This window comes from Lampris incognitus, chromosome 5 (assembly GCF_029633865.1).
Source record: "Lampris incognitus isolate fLamInc1 chromosome 5, fLamInc1.hap2, whole genome shotgun sequence".
Lineage (NCBI taxonomy): Eukaryota > Metazoa > Chordata > Actinopteri > Lampriformes > Lampridae > Lampris > Lampris incognitus.
In genome coordinates this window covers 60531733-60547587 of record NC_079215.1, presented here as the reverse complement: position 1 = coordinate 60547587, position 15855 = coordinate 60531733, and the positions used below count along the sequence as shown (strand labels likewise).

The 15855-nt window shown below is 46.4% G+C and overlaps 1 protein-coding gene across 1 annotated transcript in view; it reads right to left on the bottom strand.

The window, feature by feature from the left end:
• The window catches only part of shoc2 (SHOC2 leucine rich repeat scaffold protein), a 36100-nt gene that overhangs the window by 10272 nt on the left and 9973 nt on the right, over window positions 1–15855 (bottom strand). The window contains exons 6-7 of the mRNA XM_056280197.1: window positions 4483–4605; window positions 2662–2799 (exon numbers count right to left, since the gene is read on the bottom strand). Of these exons, the coding sequence (XP_056136172.1) occupies window positions 2662–2799; window positions 4483–4605 (261 nt within the window). The remainder of the gene's footprint in view (window positions 1–2661; window positions 2800–4482; window positions 4606–15855) is intronic.

Here is a 15855-nt window from a genome sequence, read left to right as displayed (position 1 = left end):
GACTGGAAACTTAAAACACTATTAGTGTTCATAAAAGAAATCAAGTGAGATTACGTTATGCTCTCCAGAACCTCAGATAATAAAAAAAAGACAAATTGGAGATTGGTCTGTAGTTACTTAAGGACAGGGGATCTAAATTAGGTTTATTCAGCAATGGGTGAACAATGGAATGCTTAAAACTGTCTGGAAAAGAACCAGAGGCCAGAGAATTATAAAGAATTTTCGGGGCTAATAGTTGAAAATACCTCCTTCAGCAGCTTAGTGGGAATGATGTCTAAGATACAGGAGGAGTTCATACTGGAGACTGTACTCTCTAACAGTGAAATTGTAATTGGTTGAAAGTGGTTAAAACAGGCAGAATTAACATGGGGAAAGAAAAGAATGTACACAGATATGGCAATAATATTGGTCCGAGTTGATGTGAATTTACATATTTTTTATTGAAAAACAAAAATGTTTTGGGGGAGGACCCCAAACCCCCCACAATATATTTCAACAAACCAAGGGAAAATGTTGAAATTTTAAGCTATTCTGATCTGCATAAATATGTGCAGGTGTCGCATACTCGTGAACATACAGTGTGCACAACAGCACCGCTCCTGAACAAAATTCTCGGGGAAACACTGATATGTCCAGATGACGTCAGTCTGAACACAAACATGCCCCTGTCCACATTGAAGGATTGCCTAGTTGTCAGCCTAAGTGGATGTACCTGGTCATGTAATCAAGGGATTCCTGAGAGATGGAACTCTATTTCACCATTGCAGGCACATGCAACCATGCAGGCACAGGACCCCCCCCCCAAAAAAACCCCACCTTTTTTGTTCTCCCTGGTTTTGTCCACCACAAACAGTGTGTTGTGTGTGAGTTACAACAAGGAAAAAAATAAGATAAAAAATGTCCTACTACTACTACTTTTGGTTGCTCCCGTTAGGGGTCACCACAGCAGATCATCCATTTCCCTTTCTTCCTGTCCTCTGCTCTTCCTCTGTCACACCAGCCACCTGCATGTCCTCCCTCACCACATCCATAAACTTCCTCTTTGGCCTTCCTCTTTTCCTCTTCCCTGGCAGCTCCATATTCAGCATCCTTCTCCCAATATACCCAGCATCTCTCCTCCACACATGTCCAAGCCATCTCAATTTTGCCTCTCTTGCTTTGTCTCCAAACCGTCCAACCTGAGCTGTCCCTCTAATATAATCATTCCTAATCCTGTTCTTCCTTCAACTCTGCCATCTCCAGGTCCGCCTCCTGTCTAAGATAAAATAAATGTCCACAGAGCTATAATCTCATGGAATTTAAGTGAAACAAACAAAGGAGGGGATGGCTAGAATCTCAAATCATCGCATTGCATAATCAGCCTAGGCTACTCCCTTCAACAATAACATGAGTAATAATAGTAATAAGAACAATGGGTGGGAAGAAATTATTCTATTCACTTCAGTTGGGCCAAGACAAGACAGGTGAATTTTCTTAATGTGTTGCAGACAGAATGAGAGTAATCTTGCAACCTTGTCCACAATATCTGAATATTTTGAAAAGTCAATGTATTATCAAGTGTGGCAAACATTTGAAGCACGCTGGAAAGCCAAGAATAGAGCGAGCGACAGTATGTATTGTTGGTGTTTGGTACATTTCGTATACAGAAGCTATATGTGTGTTATTTGCATACTGAGCAGGAGCCCTTTGAGATGTACTGTAATGCCACATATATGAGCAGCAATCCGTCTCACCTAGATCAAGACACAATCTGGATCTGGATACAAAATACTAGTTCTGAACAGGCCCAATAGCCTTCCTTCCTACTGCTACGTCATAACGTCCTGCTACGTCCTAAGACCTTGCTATCCATCAATCCATGTAGTCATTCCTGGCAGGTTCATTTATGCATTTTGTTCCAAGATTTCCATGCAAATACAGAATTATTAGAGACATGGATAGCAGGTGCAAAAATAAAAATAAAATAAAAAACCTGTGAGCACATCGATATCGCTGGTACTTTGTTAATCCTGCCAGAGCAATACTTTTTCTTGCCACACTGTGGATTTGCAGGGTCGAAGCAAGCAACCTGAAAGAGTGTCTGACTGGAAATGGACTGCTGCACTCGCTCACACGTATACACGCACCCCAAAATGCGTACACAACACAACACAACACAACACAACACAACACAACACACACACACACACACAACCTTTGTAAGGATCCCTCACTAGCTACATTCATTCCCCAGCTCTTTACCCTAACCTTAACCCATCAGTATGACATACTTAACTTTAACCCTCGCCTCACCCTAAACACAAGTCCTGACCCTAAAGTAGATGCTTAAAGAAGGGAGGACCAGCCAAAATGTCCTCACTTTGCCAGAAAGTCCCGACTCTGATGGTTAAAAACTCAAATTAGTCCTCGTAAAGACAGAAGTATAAAAACACACATACACACACCTCCTACACAGCTGATGGGTAGAACAATACAACAGCGTTCATGGTTCAATTCATTGAACTTCATGATCTTATGTTCATGTACTTTGAGGCACTCTGAAGAACTGACCACCAGGAAACACACATTATATAACCAAAACAGTCACAAGAAAAGCCAATTATGGTTCAATTCCAACCAATAAATTCGGCACAACAGCATTTGTGTGTCTGTAAATGTCACCTGTAGGTCTTTAAGGTAAGCGACTTCATTTGGGAGGGACTCCAACTTATTCTCCTCCAGGTCAAGCTCCCGTAGCTTTCGTAAATTCCCAATACCGTGCGGTAACTTCTTCAGAAGATTATTGGACAATATCAATACCTGTAAAGAGAATTTTGTGTTTATTTTCTTTAGTTACCTATTTTTTAAGACGCACACCAGTGACCAATGACTATCATCACCTTAGGCCCCTTTTCCACTGCATGGTACCGGCTCGACTCCACTCACTCTTTTTGGTTTTCCATTGGGCAAAAGTTAGAGATAGTACCTGGTACTTTTTTTGGTACCACCTCCATCGAGGTTCGAAGTGAGCTGAGCCGATACTAAAAGGTGACATGAAAATACCACTATAAATAAATAAATATATAAAATAAAATAAATAAAATATAAATCAGTATATATTTAAATATAAATAAAATCTTTAAAAAAAAAAAAACTAGTCAACACACCCACAAATGACCAGCGGGGGCTTCGCCGTGAGGGGATACTATCTGCAGTGGAAAACGAAATCCCAAAAAAGTAAAGCGAGTGGAGATGAAGAGAGTAGAGTCGAGTTGAGCAGGTACCATGCGGTGGAAAAGGGGCATTTGTGTTCCAATTTAGCCACGTGTTCAAAAGCATAACGTCAAGACTGATGTGTTTTCAATATCAAAATCAGATATGATCAATACAGTAAAGTCACTGAATATACTCAAAACAGACTGCAAGCAACTGGCAACTGTAGGTCTGCCGTTTTCTCTTCTAGCTAGACTTCTTTATAGATGTTACGATAAATACATGCTGTTATTTTCTATGGTTTGAATGCCTGTGTAACAGGGATCAGAAGTGCACTTCCTTTATACTGTGCTTGGTGTGGCAGTCTTTCGGTGTTTCAGGTACCAAATATTTCCTGAGACACTCAAGCCCATAACATTTGTTAGAAGACCATAGTGAACTGTCATACCACACTGTCCTTTAAGTCAGTGTTTCCCAACCCAGTCCTCAAGGACCCCCTATCCTGCAGATTTTCTTTGCAACCATGAATAGGTACCTGTTTGTAGTTATTCAACCAATCAGCAATGGATTATGTCAGATTTTTGCACATCTTGCATAATTAAGTGCTGTGAGATGATTGGTTGAGTAAGTACAAGCAGGGCTACCTATGCAGGGTTACAATGAAAATCTGCAGGATAGGGGGTCCTTGAGGACTGGGTTGGGAAACACTGCTTTAAACACTGCTTTTCACCAATTTATTTACCCTCAGTCATTTCTCTACTTTACCAATGTGGTGTCTTATTTAGAAAACAGATTCTTTAACTAAAACAGCCTGACTGGAAAGCGGCGATCTTTAAATAATCGTTGTAGTATAGCTGTGTGAGGAGTGCTCTGGGAGGCAGAGCAGTACACAATGAGAAGCATCATGACTGACAGCAGTAGGTCTGTGCAGTAATCTTGGGTTATTCACCAAACCAAAAGCTAAATATTGAAAAGCAGAGTTCCTTGACACAACCATGATCCTATCTATACTAACAGAAGTGCAGAACATTAGTTCTGCTAAACCTACATGTCAGACCTATCCTAGTCCGAACAGCAAAGTATTCTGTACAGATCTGAAACCTAAAACGTCAATAAATACCTCACGTCACCTCACCCTCGCAGTGAATCACGTCCTCCATCTTGTTCAAATGTGCCTTAACCCTCAAGTTACGATAAACAGCTGATGACCATGTTGGAAATCTCACTATTGAAGTTCATCCTGCTGTTAGACTCCAAAATGGGTAAGAAGTATTCACCTCTAAGCCTTACCTCAAGAGAAACAAGGCCACAGACGTCTTCTGGGATCTTGGTCAGCTGATTAGTTGCCAGGTTCAGCTCCACCATACTCGTCCACGTGCCAAAGTCCAGCGGGAGAGAGGTTAACTGGTTGTCCTGTGGAAAGCAACACAACTAGTACCAAAACACATGATAAAAACCCTCAGCAACGACACCCCAACAGCTCTGTTTACGGTGCTTCATGAATTGCTTCAGCTCAAGATTTGAAAGTGACTTTTGAGCCAGCTTTTGGTGAAAATGAAATACTAAAACCTGAGTCAGCTCCGTTTCCAGTGACTGCTTTTAAGCTATAAATCAAGCTGTCTGTGTACAGGTAACAAAAACTGAATAATGTGTGTAATAAAAAACCCTAACCAAAAGATCTACCAAATCTGTTTGTACAAAGTCAAGACTGATGATTCAACAATAAAAAAAAATTTTTTTTAAATCACACAAAAAGAAACACCTGAGATTTTCCCTTCTTGTCAAAAAATTTTAAATGCTGAATGATAAGCTTTCATTATTAAAACCATATTTCCAAAGGAAATTGATGCTGGGTTTTGAAAAAGAAAAGTCATGCTATGATATGTCTTTTTGCACTTTTACCCTAATGACTGTTCTTACAAAGCAACGTATCTGCTCCACTTTGGATTTTATTGGATGTCTATACCTTCAGGAACTATCTTAAGGGAAACCAGGATAGCACTAGAGAAAATGGGAAGGAAAAAAGAAAGATAAAATATATTCAATTTTATTTTTCTCCCTTTTTTCTCCCAAATTGTATCCGGCTAATTACCCCACTCTTCCGAGCCGTCCCGGTCGCTACTCCACTCCCTCTGCCGATCCGGGGAGGGCTGCAGACTACCACATGCCTCCTCCGATACATGTGGAGTCGCCAGCCGCTTCTTTTCACCTGACAGTGAGGAGTTTCGCCAGGGGGACATAGCGCATGGGAGGATCACACTATTTCCCCCAGTTTCCCCTCCCCCCCGGACAGGCACCCCGACCGACCACAGGAGGCGCTAGCGCAGCGACCAGGACACATACCCACATCTGGCTTCCCACCCGCAGACACGGCGGGTGTCTGTAGGGACGCCCAACCATGCCGGAGGTAACATGGGGGATTCAAACCGGCAATCCCTGTGTTGGTAGGCAACGGAATAGACCGCTACACTACCCGGACGCCCAGTATATTCAATATTTGTAGTGTTTTCGGAAACAGGACAGAATTTAAAAAGCATAACAACCTGGGGCCATTTGCACCAGCTGGATTGAAAAAGGTCAGACATTACTTTACAGTGGGCCGAACAAAGTCGCACTTTGCGGTAAACATTTAAACCTGCTGCACCAACTTATTTATTTATTAATTACAAAATTATGACCAGGCGCAGGTACACTTGGCATAAATTATATATGTTTATAATTAAATGTTCAACTGCAATGCCAGTTGCTACCCCATATGCGTTGTTATGGTTACACAGTCTCTTAAAGTTATTAAAGCTGAAAAAGGTTGGCGCAAAACAGTGATTTCAGAGCTTGCAGGTAGGTAGACAAATACATCTACAAGCTTGACTTTGAAGTGATAGTGACGCTCAGCAAATCACCCCACATGCTGTACTTCTGCTGACAGTCATCATACCCGAGAATGTGTTTTGGAAAGGCCTGCTGGTGTAAAACCTTACAACAATCAAAACCCTAAAACCTTAAAGCAGTGAGCAGCTGGAGTGCCGGTGAAAGTGCTCCTTTCCTATCAGATGATGTAGCTGTGATGTTAGTTGATCAATTAATTCAAACTATATATACATATATTACACACACACACACACACACACACACACACACACACACACACACACAGTGGCTTCAGAAAGTATTCTGACCCTTTCACTTTTTGTACACTGTGTTGTAGATTTGATTTTAAATGGTTAAAATGGCCATTTTTACCCTTCAATCTACACTCAATAACCCATAACAACAAAGTGAAAACATGTTTTTAGAAACTTTTGCACTTGTTAAAATTCAAAAACTGAAATCTCATTTATATAAGTATTCAGAACCTTAATTCAGTACTTTCGCAAACCACTCACACATTTTCTTTTTCTGTCCCATTTTAAAACCATTTTGGCATTCAGTCACTGCAGGTATCGTGGGTATTTTTTAAATAAATACATACATACATATTTATTATTCAGTCAAGAGTGTAGGCAAGGTCTTTCACTGTTGCCTTAGAGATACAGTGGAAATCCAAGCAACCATCAAAGAGCTTGAGAATTGGCTCACCACAGAAGACAAGTCTGGCCTACCTGGCAGGTTAAAGGCTTGGATTTACCAACATGGCATCTTACCCCAAGTGCTCTGGCCTACGCTGGTTTACGAGGTAACCCTGTCGACAGCGGAGACCTTGGAGAGGAAGAGCAGTAGCTACCTCTGGAGATGGCTGGGTCTGCCATGCAGCCTTAGTAGTGCAGCACTGTATGGGAGGAGCAACAAACTCCAGCTCCCTATCAGCAGCCTCGACGAGGAGTTCAGGATTTCTCGCACAAAAGAATCACTGCTCTATCAGGACTCTAGAATGGCATCAGCAGGCATTATGGCGCAGACAGGCAGGAAGTAGAGAACCCAGGATGGCCTGGAGATAGAGTATTGCCTGAGACACAGGGCTTTGGTGGGCACAGTGGTAATTTAGCAGGCAGGGCTTGTGAGCCATCCCACAACCTCGCTATGATAAGGCCCATGGCAAGGACAAACGCCATCTAGTCCTGGAGAAGGTATGGGTAGGTGCCGAGGAGGAAAGGACCAGCAGAATGGTGGGCATGCAGCAGCAGGGAGCATGGACAAGGTGGGAGGGTGCGCTGGAGAGGAAGATGTCCTGGGCAGATATCCAGCAGGCAGAACCACAGCGGATCAAGTTCATGTATGAGGTGTATGAGGTTCTGCCTAACCCAGCAAATCTCCATCTCTGGGGCAAGACTGATTCTCTATCATGTCTTCTGTGCCCTGGAAAAGGTTCACTCGAGCACATCCTCAGCAGCTGCTCATCAACCGGGAGGGCCATTACTGCTGGGGACATGACCAGGTGCTGAAGACAATTTGCAGAGGCCATCTCCAAAGCTGTGGCCAACAACAAGCAAGCCCATAAACAGAGGAATATTTCCTTTGTCAGGGCTACTCAGCAGCCTCAGTCACAGCCCAGATCAGCAGCTGGTCTCCTCACTGCTGCATCAGACTGGAAGCTGCGAGTTGACTTGGGGGGGGGGGGTAGCTCAGGTTCCCGGACCACTTTATGACAACTTCATTGAGGCCATAGTGCTTTCATCAGCATCTTCAAAACAGGTGTTCCTTATAGAGCTAACGGTTCCCTGGGAGGACCGGATGGAGGAGGCAAATGAGCAGAAGCGGTCCAAGTACCAGGAGCTGGTGGATCGGTGCTGGAGGAGAGGCTGGAAGGCACGTTGTGAGCCCGTTGAAGTGGGGTGTAGAGGCTTTGCTAGCTGCTCACTGTGCAAGGTCTATACTCTTACTTGGCATCACTGAGGCTGCTAAAAGGAAAGCCATCAAGTCTTCCATGTAGGCTGCAAAGAGGGCCTCCAGATGACTTTGGATCAGAAGGAGTGATCTGTGGGCCGATGCTGCTGGGACACAAGCCAGGGCCTGATCAATCCTGGCTGGGTCGCCTGATTGGGGTATATGATGTTGAAAAACCCGAAACACCCAAGGACCTCAGGAAACATCACTGATGATGTGTTCCAGTGCATCCTAGGATGCATCTTCGAGTCATTCTCGGAAAACTACCACCACAGCTAATGCAGGAAACAGACCAGTGCCTATATTCAAATAACTACGAATTGGCTAAAACCCTCAAGTCCATCAGTCCGAAGATGTAAAGTAACAATACAGGAAATCTCAGAAATGGAGAGAATAACTTATAGTTAGAAATGAAGAGACAGTGTATAAAAGATGTTGGGTTAAGTGGATGAGATATGAGGCCATCAATTAATTTATGAAATTACTTAAACTCATTAACAAAATAATTTACAAAAGGACAGAGGTAGATCTTAGAAAAACAATAAACATATAGACCTACTCAATGCATAAATCTTCAAGGACTAGAAAGACCCCCCCCCCTTTTTCTTTCTCCTCATCTGTTCGTCCCAGTTATCTTTAGTTAGTGCAACTAAGAGCCCCTTTAAGTTAATTTATATATGTGGCTGCAGGTATATCTGTATTCATGTATGAACATATTGTCGTGTATATATGGATGAATATTTCGCTATTATTTTTTTTTCTCTGTGTCACCGGGTGTATAACATTGAAAAAAATAATAATTGGAAAGACGTGAAAATATATTGAAATTTTGTGGTTGTACTGAACGAATTATGAAATAACTGCAACAAAAGTATGAAAAAAAATCAGTGCTTTGTAGAAAACCCTTTGGCAGCAATTACAGGTTTGAGTCTTCTTGGATAAGTCCCTACAAGGTTTGCACACTTGGATTTGGGCAATTTATCCCAATCTTCCTGGCAGATCCTCTTAAGCTCCATCAAATTGGAAGGGAGCATCTGTGAACTTCCATCTTCAGGTCTCCTCACATATGTTCTATGGGGTTCAACTCTGGGCTTTGGCTGGGCCACTCAAGGACATTCAGAGACTTGTCCCACAGCCACTCCAGCGTTGTCTTGGCTATATGCTTTGGGTCATTGTCACGCTGAAAGGTGAACTGTGACCTCAGTCTGAGGTTGCATGCACTCTGCAGCAGGTTTTCTTCAAGGACCTCTCTGTATTTGGCTGTATTCATCCTTCTCTCAATTCTGACTAGTCTCCCTGTCCTAGGGTGACCATATTCCCAGAGGCTGAATACGGGACATAATATCAAAACTAACGTATCCAACTGCAATCCATTTAAAATACATAGCGGCCACTATAATTTACACAATATTAACACCAGATTCATGTAACTCTTCTTTATTAATCCAAATACTAGCATTAAAGTATTGCTAACATTCAGTAGGCTATAGAGCAACATTCAACACTGTCACTATCATAAGCATTTTTAAACTCACTGGGTGTCCGGACAAAGAGGAGGTTGAGACATATTCACAGAAGAACGTTTATGCCCTTTTTATTACAATCGCAAACCCGCTCTAACAGCAACTCACGCACTTAATCTGGGTCACCCTAACCCCTCCCTCTCACTTGCTGTCACCCAGCAAACGAACAGTCTTTCTGTAGCTCTGCAGTAGAAACACAAAAAAATGATGATGTGAATGAACAAAGTACTGTGTCGCCGTGGCAATGAGAATAGTTTGGATTACTGGCATGTCCACATAACTGAGTCATTGGGATGTTCCATTTTTCAAAAATAAGAGAAAGAGTGAAATTATAGAAAAATACAAATGGGGCGTGGGCACCTTTCACTATTAGGCTACTACACCTAGCTAACTACTAGGCTACTTGCTTAACTATAGCATTGCTACTTGCAATTTCAGCAGTTCCTACTGCTCTTGGGAAGCGGCTGCCTGTTCTCCATCACCATCATGTGGCATGTATGTACTTCTCAGCTAAACCAATATTTTTTAGTGTTTGCTTGTCTTTCAGGAGCTTGTCATAAAAGGCCAAACAGTCCAGTCCAAAGTTCACTTTCACAAAGAGAATATTCATAGTTGGAACATTCAGGTGTGTTTTTTCAGGTGACCAAACTGCGCTCATTAATGAAAAAATGCTTTTAACAGGGGCAGAGGATTCAGGCAAACATAACACAAACTCTACAGCCTTTGTTAGAGTTGTGTATTCTACAGTCTTACTGTTCTTGATGAAAACGTTTCTCCACTTCTCAGACACCGGCATTTTCTGTGTTCCAGTCGGAGACGTGGTGGGAGATGATAGCCTTTGCATTAGTCCATTCATCAAAAAGATGATTCTCGTCAATTTGGCTAAGAGTGGGGATTCTTGTGTGGAGAGAAACAAGACTGCTCTGAATGTCACCCCACTCTGGAACATTTCTCAGTATTGCCCACTCTAATTTTTCTGCGCACTCAAATGACGTATTCCATTGTTGCAGGTAATCCAGAGCTGTCGAGTAAAAACTCCCGACTGCATTGTAATAATAAGCTTCTGTGATTTTTCCACTATCAACTAAACATGCTAACTGGGTCTTCACGTCTGATGTCAGGAATTTCTCACTGAGCCTCGATGACAGAAGGACTTTTAGGTTACAAATGCAATGGAAGCGCAACTTCTGTTAGTCCCAGTTATCTTTAGTTTAGGTTACAACTAATACAGAAGTGACGCAGTTGAATTGCTTCTCTCAATTGCCTCAACTGTCCTGTGAAAGGTAGCCGTTTGTTTTGTGGCAAAAGTAAGCCACAACTTCGTACAGGGGTCACTGAATATTTTTTTCGGCAGTGTTGGGCATTTCTCTTGTGAGAGAAAATACACCTTCAAAAATCAACACGATTCTTTCCAAAGCTGGCTCAAGGGATAGAAACCGTGTACTGCTGTGCTGCAGCAATTTCGAATACTCAGTATCGACAAATTGGCAGAAATCTTTTAGTTCTTCAACCCAAACAGTGTAAATGTGAAAGTATTTGTAAACTTTAACGGCAAAACACTCTAAATCAATAGGTAGACAGTAAGCAGCAGTTTGCAGAGTATTGTGCACAATGTGAGCACCACAACCAATGCCAAAAATCTCCTCCTGTAGTGGTTATGGGGATACATAATTCCCCTTATTGAGCTAGTAGGAACATTGGTTTACAGCTGCTGTTTTCTCAGTTCGGGTTTGCAGTGATACACTTCTGCTGCGTGGGCCTTTGGTTGTTGTTGTAATGGTGGAAGGCATAAATGGTGCACGTTGTGTAGCCGAAAGAGAAAGTTGTCACGACTCCTGCTTGAGCTCCTCTACACTGGTGACCCTGACGTTTGTCTCTTGGTAGTTATCAGAGACAATCTTTCGAACAAACATGGTTGACGAAATCAACGCGGTTTCTCTCAAATTGACAGAGTTCTGGGAGTCATCGGCAACGCCATGGTTCGCCCAGGCGGAAGCGCAGTTTGCTATCCGCAAAATAACAGATGACGCTACTAAATACTACTACGTGGTATCGGCGCTCGGGTATTCAACTGCAACTAGAGTGGTGAGTCTCCTTACAAATCCTCCGGCAGCAGACAAATACAAGGGGCTCAAAGATCACCTCTTGAAGATTTTTGAACTTTCCAACGCCGAGAGGGCCCACCGTCTCTTTTCTCTGCAAGGCTTGGGTGACAGCTGGCCATCCGAGCTCATGGACAAAAGGCTGAATCTGCTGGGACCGCCGCACACACCTGATTTCCTCTTTGTCCATCTGTTTCTGCGACAACTGCCTGCTCAGGTGCGGACCGCTTTGGCTAACACCAGCATTACCGATTGCCGCAAGCTAGCTGAAGAAGCTGACAAGTTCTTCCTGGCCAGCCAACAGCAGCACTGCGCGTCCGCACTCACCCCTGCCCACCCCCACACGCCACCACCTGGTGACTCAATGGTGGTCGCCGTGGCAACCCCCGGTCAGCGACAGGATCCCGGCCTGTGCTTTTACCATGCAAAGTTTGGGGCCAGGGCGAGAAAGTGCAACCCCCCGTGCAATTTCAGCTCTTCGGGAAACGCCAAGGCCGGCGCTCACTAGTGGCCATGGGCGTCGGCGTGGAGGACAACAGGCTACTTTTCCTGCAAGACTCCATCTCGGGGCGGCGTTTCCTATGTGACACTGGGGCCCAGAGGAGTGTCGTACCTGCATCGAGTGTGGACGCCCTGTCGGGCGCTCACAGCCCTCCCATGGAAGCTGCTAACGGCAGCTCTATCCATACGTACGGCACGAGGCACATTAACATGTGTTTTGTCACCGCCGACGTGGCATTTTCCCTCCTCGGTGCAGATTTCTTTTGTGCTCATGGGCTGCTGGTGGACATCAGGAATCGACGCCTGATTGACGCCGTCACCTTCGCTTCACACACGTGTGCGCTCAGTGATACAGGCTCCATCAGGCTGTCCAGCATGCTCTCCAATGAGGACATATTTCTCCATCTTCTCTCTGAGTTCCCTGACCTCACTCAGCCAACATTCTCGTCATCTACGACCAAACATGGGGTTGAGCACCACATCGTCACCACTGGCCCGCCGGTGCACGCCCGAGCTCGGCGCCTCGACCCGACCAAGCTCTCTGTCGCCAAGGTGGAGTTTGAGAACATGGAGCGCCTCGGCATCATCCGCCGCTCCAGCAGCCCGTGGGCTTCACCCTTCCACATAGTGCCTAAGCCTGGCGGTGGGTGGCATCCATGTGGTGACTACCGTCGGCTCAATGACGCAACAACACTGGACCACTACCCGGTCCCTCACATCCAAGATTTCTCCACCCACCTGGCTGGGAAAGTGATCTTTTCCAAGGTGGACCTCGTCCGTGGATACCACCAGGTGCCCGTCTGTCCCGCTGATGTCCCCAAAACGGCTGTGACAACTCCGTTCGGACTGTTCGAGTTCCTGCGCATGCCGTTTGGGCTCAAGAACGCCACGCAGTCCTTCCAACGCCTCATGGACTCAGTGTTGCGGGACCTGCCTTTCCTCTTTGTGTACCTGGATGACATCCTGGTCGCTACCACCTCCGTGTCCGAGCACTTGTCCCACCTCAGAGCCCTTTTCGAGAGGCTCAGCCTGCACGGGTTGATAGTTAACCCGGCCAAATGCCAGTTTGGTCTGAGCACCATCGACTTCCTGGGCCACCAGGTCACCAAGGATGGTGCGGCCCCCCTTCCAGCTAAGGTGGAGGCCGTCGCAGACTTTCCACGCCCACACACGGCCCAGTCCCTCCGAGAGTTCATTGGCACGGTGTCCTTCTACCACCGGTTCATCCCCCGGGCTGCCGATCCCTCCGCCCCCTATATGAGGCTCTGAAGGGCACAGCCCCCAAACACACCGTGGACTGGTCTGCAGAGAGGGACAAGGCTTTTAAGGAGGTGAAGGCTGCCCTGGCTGACGCGGCGATGCTGGCACACGCTGTGTCTGGAGCGCCCATTGCCATCACGACGGATGCTGCGGACTACGCTGTCGGCGCGGTTTACGAGCAGTGGGTGAGCAGCGCGTGGAAGCCGCTTGCCTTCTTCAGCCGGCAGTTGAACCTGAGAGAGCTCAAATACCGCACCTTTGATTGTGAGCTGCTTGGCTTTTTCCTCGCTGTTAGGCACTTTTGTTTCCTACTGGAGCGCCGTCAGTTCACGGCTTTCGTCGATCACAAACCGCTGGTGTTCGCGATGGCCAAGGTGGCAGAGCCGTGGTCAGCCCGCCAGCAGCGACAGTTGGCCTACATCTCAAGAGTTTACCACCGACGTGAGGCATGTCGCTGGGAAGTCCAACCCGGTCGCCGACTGTCTCTCCCGGGCCATTGCTGGTGCCGCCCATATGGGACTTGACTACAGCCAGATGGCGGCTGACCAGGCCGCCAGGAGTGCAGGCATGCAGGACCACTGTCACAGGGCTGCAGTTGGAGGATGTGGCTTTCGACGACGCTGGCGCCACGCTCCTGTGCGACGTCTCTATGGGTCAGCCCCGACCCGTCGTTCCGAATGCTTGGAGGCGGCGGGTTATCGACGCGGTCCATGGGCTGTCTCACTCTGGCAGAAAGCCTTCACAGAGGTTGGTGGCGGCAAAGTTTGTCTGGCATGGACTCAAAAAGGATGTGAGGGACTGGGCTGAAACCTGTGTGGAGTGCCAACGCTCCAAAGTGCTCCGGCACGTCAAAGCACCCCTGATAGCTTTCACAGTACCTGAGAGGAGGTTCAACCACGTGAATGTGGACCTGGTAGGCCCCCTACCCCCCTCCCGTGGTTTCACATACCTGCTCACCATGGTCAACAGGACCACGCGATGGCCAGAGGCCGTCCCGCTTTCATCCACGACAGCGCCTGAGGTTGCCCGAGCATTCGTCGGAACCTGGGTCGCCCGCTTTGGCACCCCATCTGACCTCTCCTCGGACAGAGGGCCGCAATTCACGTCAGTGCTCTGGGAGGAGATCGCCGCGGGTTTAGGGGTGAGGCACCATCGCACCACAGCGTATCACCCTCAAGCGAATGGATTGGTCGAGAGGTTCCATCGCTCGATGAAGGCCACATTGCGGGCTACCCTCAAGGACGACCGCTGGGTCGACAAACTGCCTTGGGTCATGCTTGGGCTCAGGACGGCCCCCAAGGAGGACCTCCAGTCCTCATCCGCTGAACTGGTCTACGGACAGCCACTTCGGGTCCCGGGGGATTTCCTTCCCACCGCCACAGCTCCCTGGTCCGCCAGCTGCCAACGGACTGCAGGAGGAAGCCAGGGCTTTTGCACCAGTCCCCACTTCTCAGCATGGCGGCTCTCAGTCCTATGTCCCCACGGAGCTGCGGTCGGCGGAATGTTTTCATCCGTCACGACGCGCACCGCGGTACCCTGCAGCCACCCTACGACGGCCCATTTCGGGTACGGGACACTGGAGATAAGCACTTTGTGGTAGAGGTTGGCAGCAGGCTGGAGCGGGTTTCTGTGGACCGCCTCAAGCCTGCTCACCTGGACTTAGACCGCCCTGTTGGTCTTGCCCTGACCCCACGGCAGGGGCGCTCCCTGGCCCTGCCCCCCTTTCGGCTACACAACGTGCACCATTTATGCCTTCCACCATTACAACAACAACCAAAGGCCCGCGCAGCGGAAGTGTATCACTGCAAACCCGAACTGAGAAAACAGCAGCTGTAAACCAATGTTCCTACTAGCCCAATAAGGGGAATTATGTATCCCCATAACCACTACACTCCCCTAATTTAGCTTGCAGCTTTCTCTAGACATTGTTTTTTCCAGCACGCTTAGCACCACCAAAATTAGTATTGGTATTGTCTGCACAAAGTCCGATAAGCTTTTCACTTAGAGAATGTTTCTCGATTAACTGTTCAAGAAATCCACATTACAAATCAGACATTTCACCGGGCAAAGAAGAGAATGCAATGATTTTTGTGTTTATCCCGCTACTGGGAATGAAATAGCGCATGAGCACAGGAAATAGCTTCGTGTCCTTGTGATTCGATGCGTCCGTGCTCAGTGTTAGAAATGAGCACTTCTCCAAACCGTCATGCAGTTCTTGCTCTGATAATGGAGCTAATACGTTGCAAATGATCGTCTCGGATTTCATTCGGGCAGATGAAAACTTGAGTTCATAAAGTTTCTTGATCAGTTTAGAAGTGGTCTGTGGACCTGCAACAGTCCACGCAGCACCGAATGTTAAGCAAACAGTCCTTCACTGGCGTATATTTTATCTGCCTCTGTGTTTTGTCGCACAAAAAATTCCGACACACTAGAACTAGTACAATTACTTAGTTCAG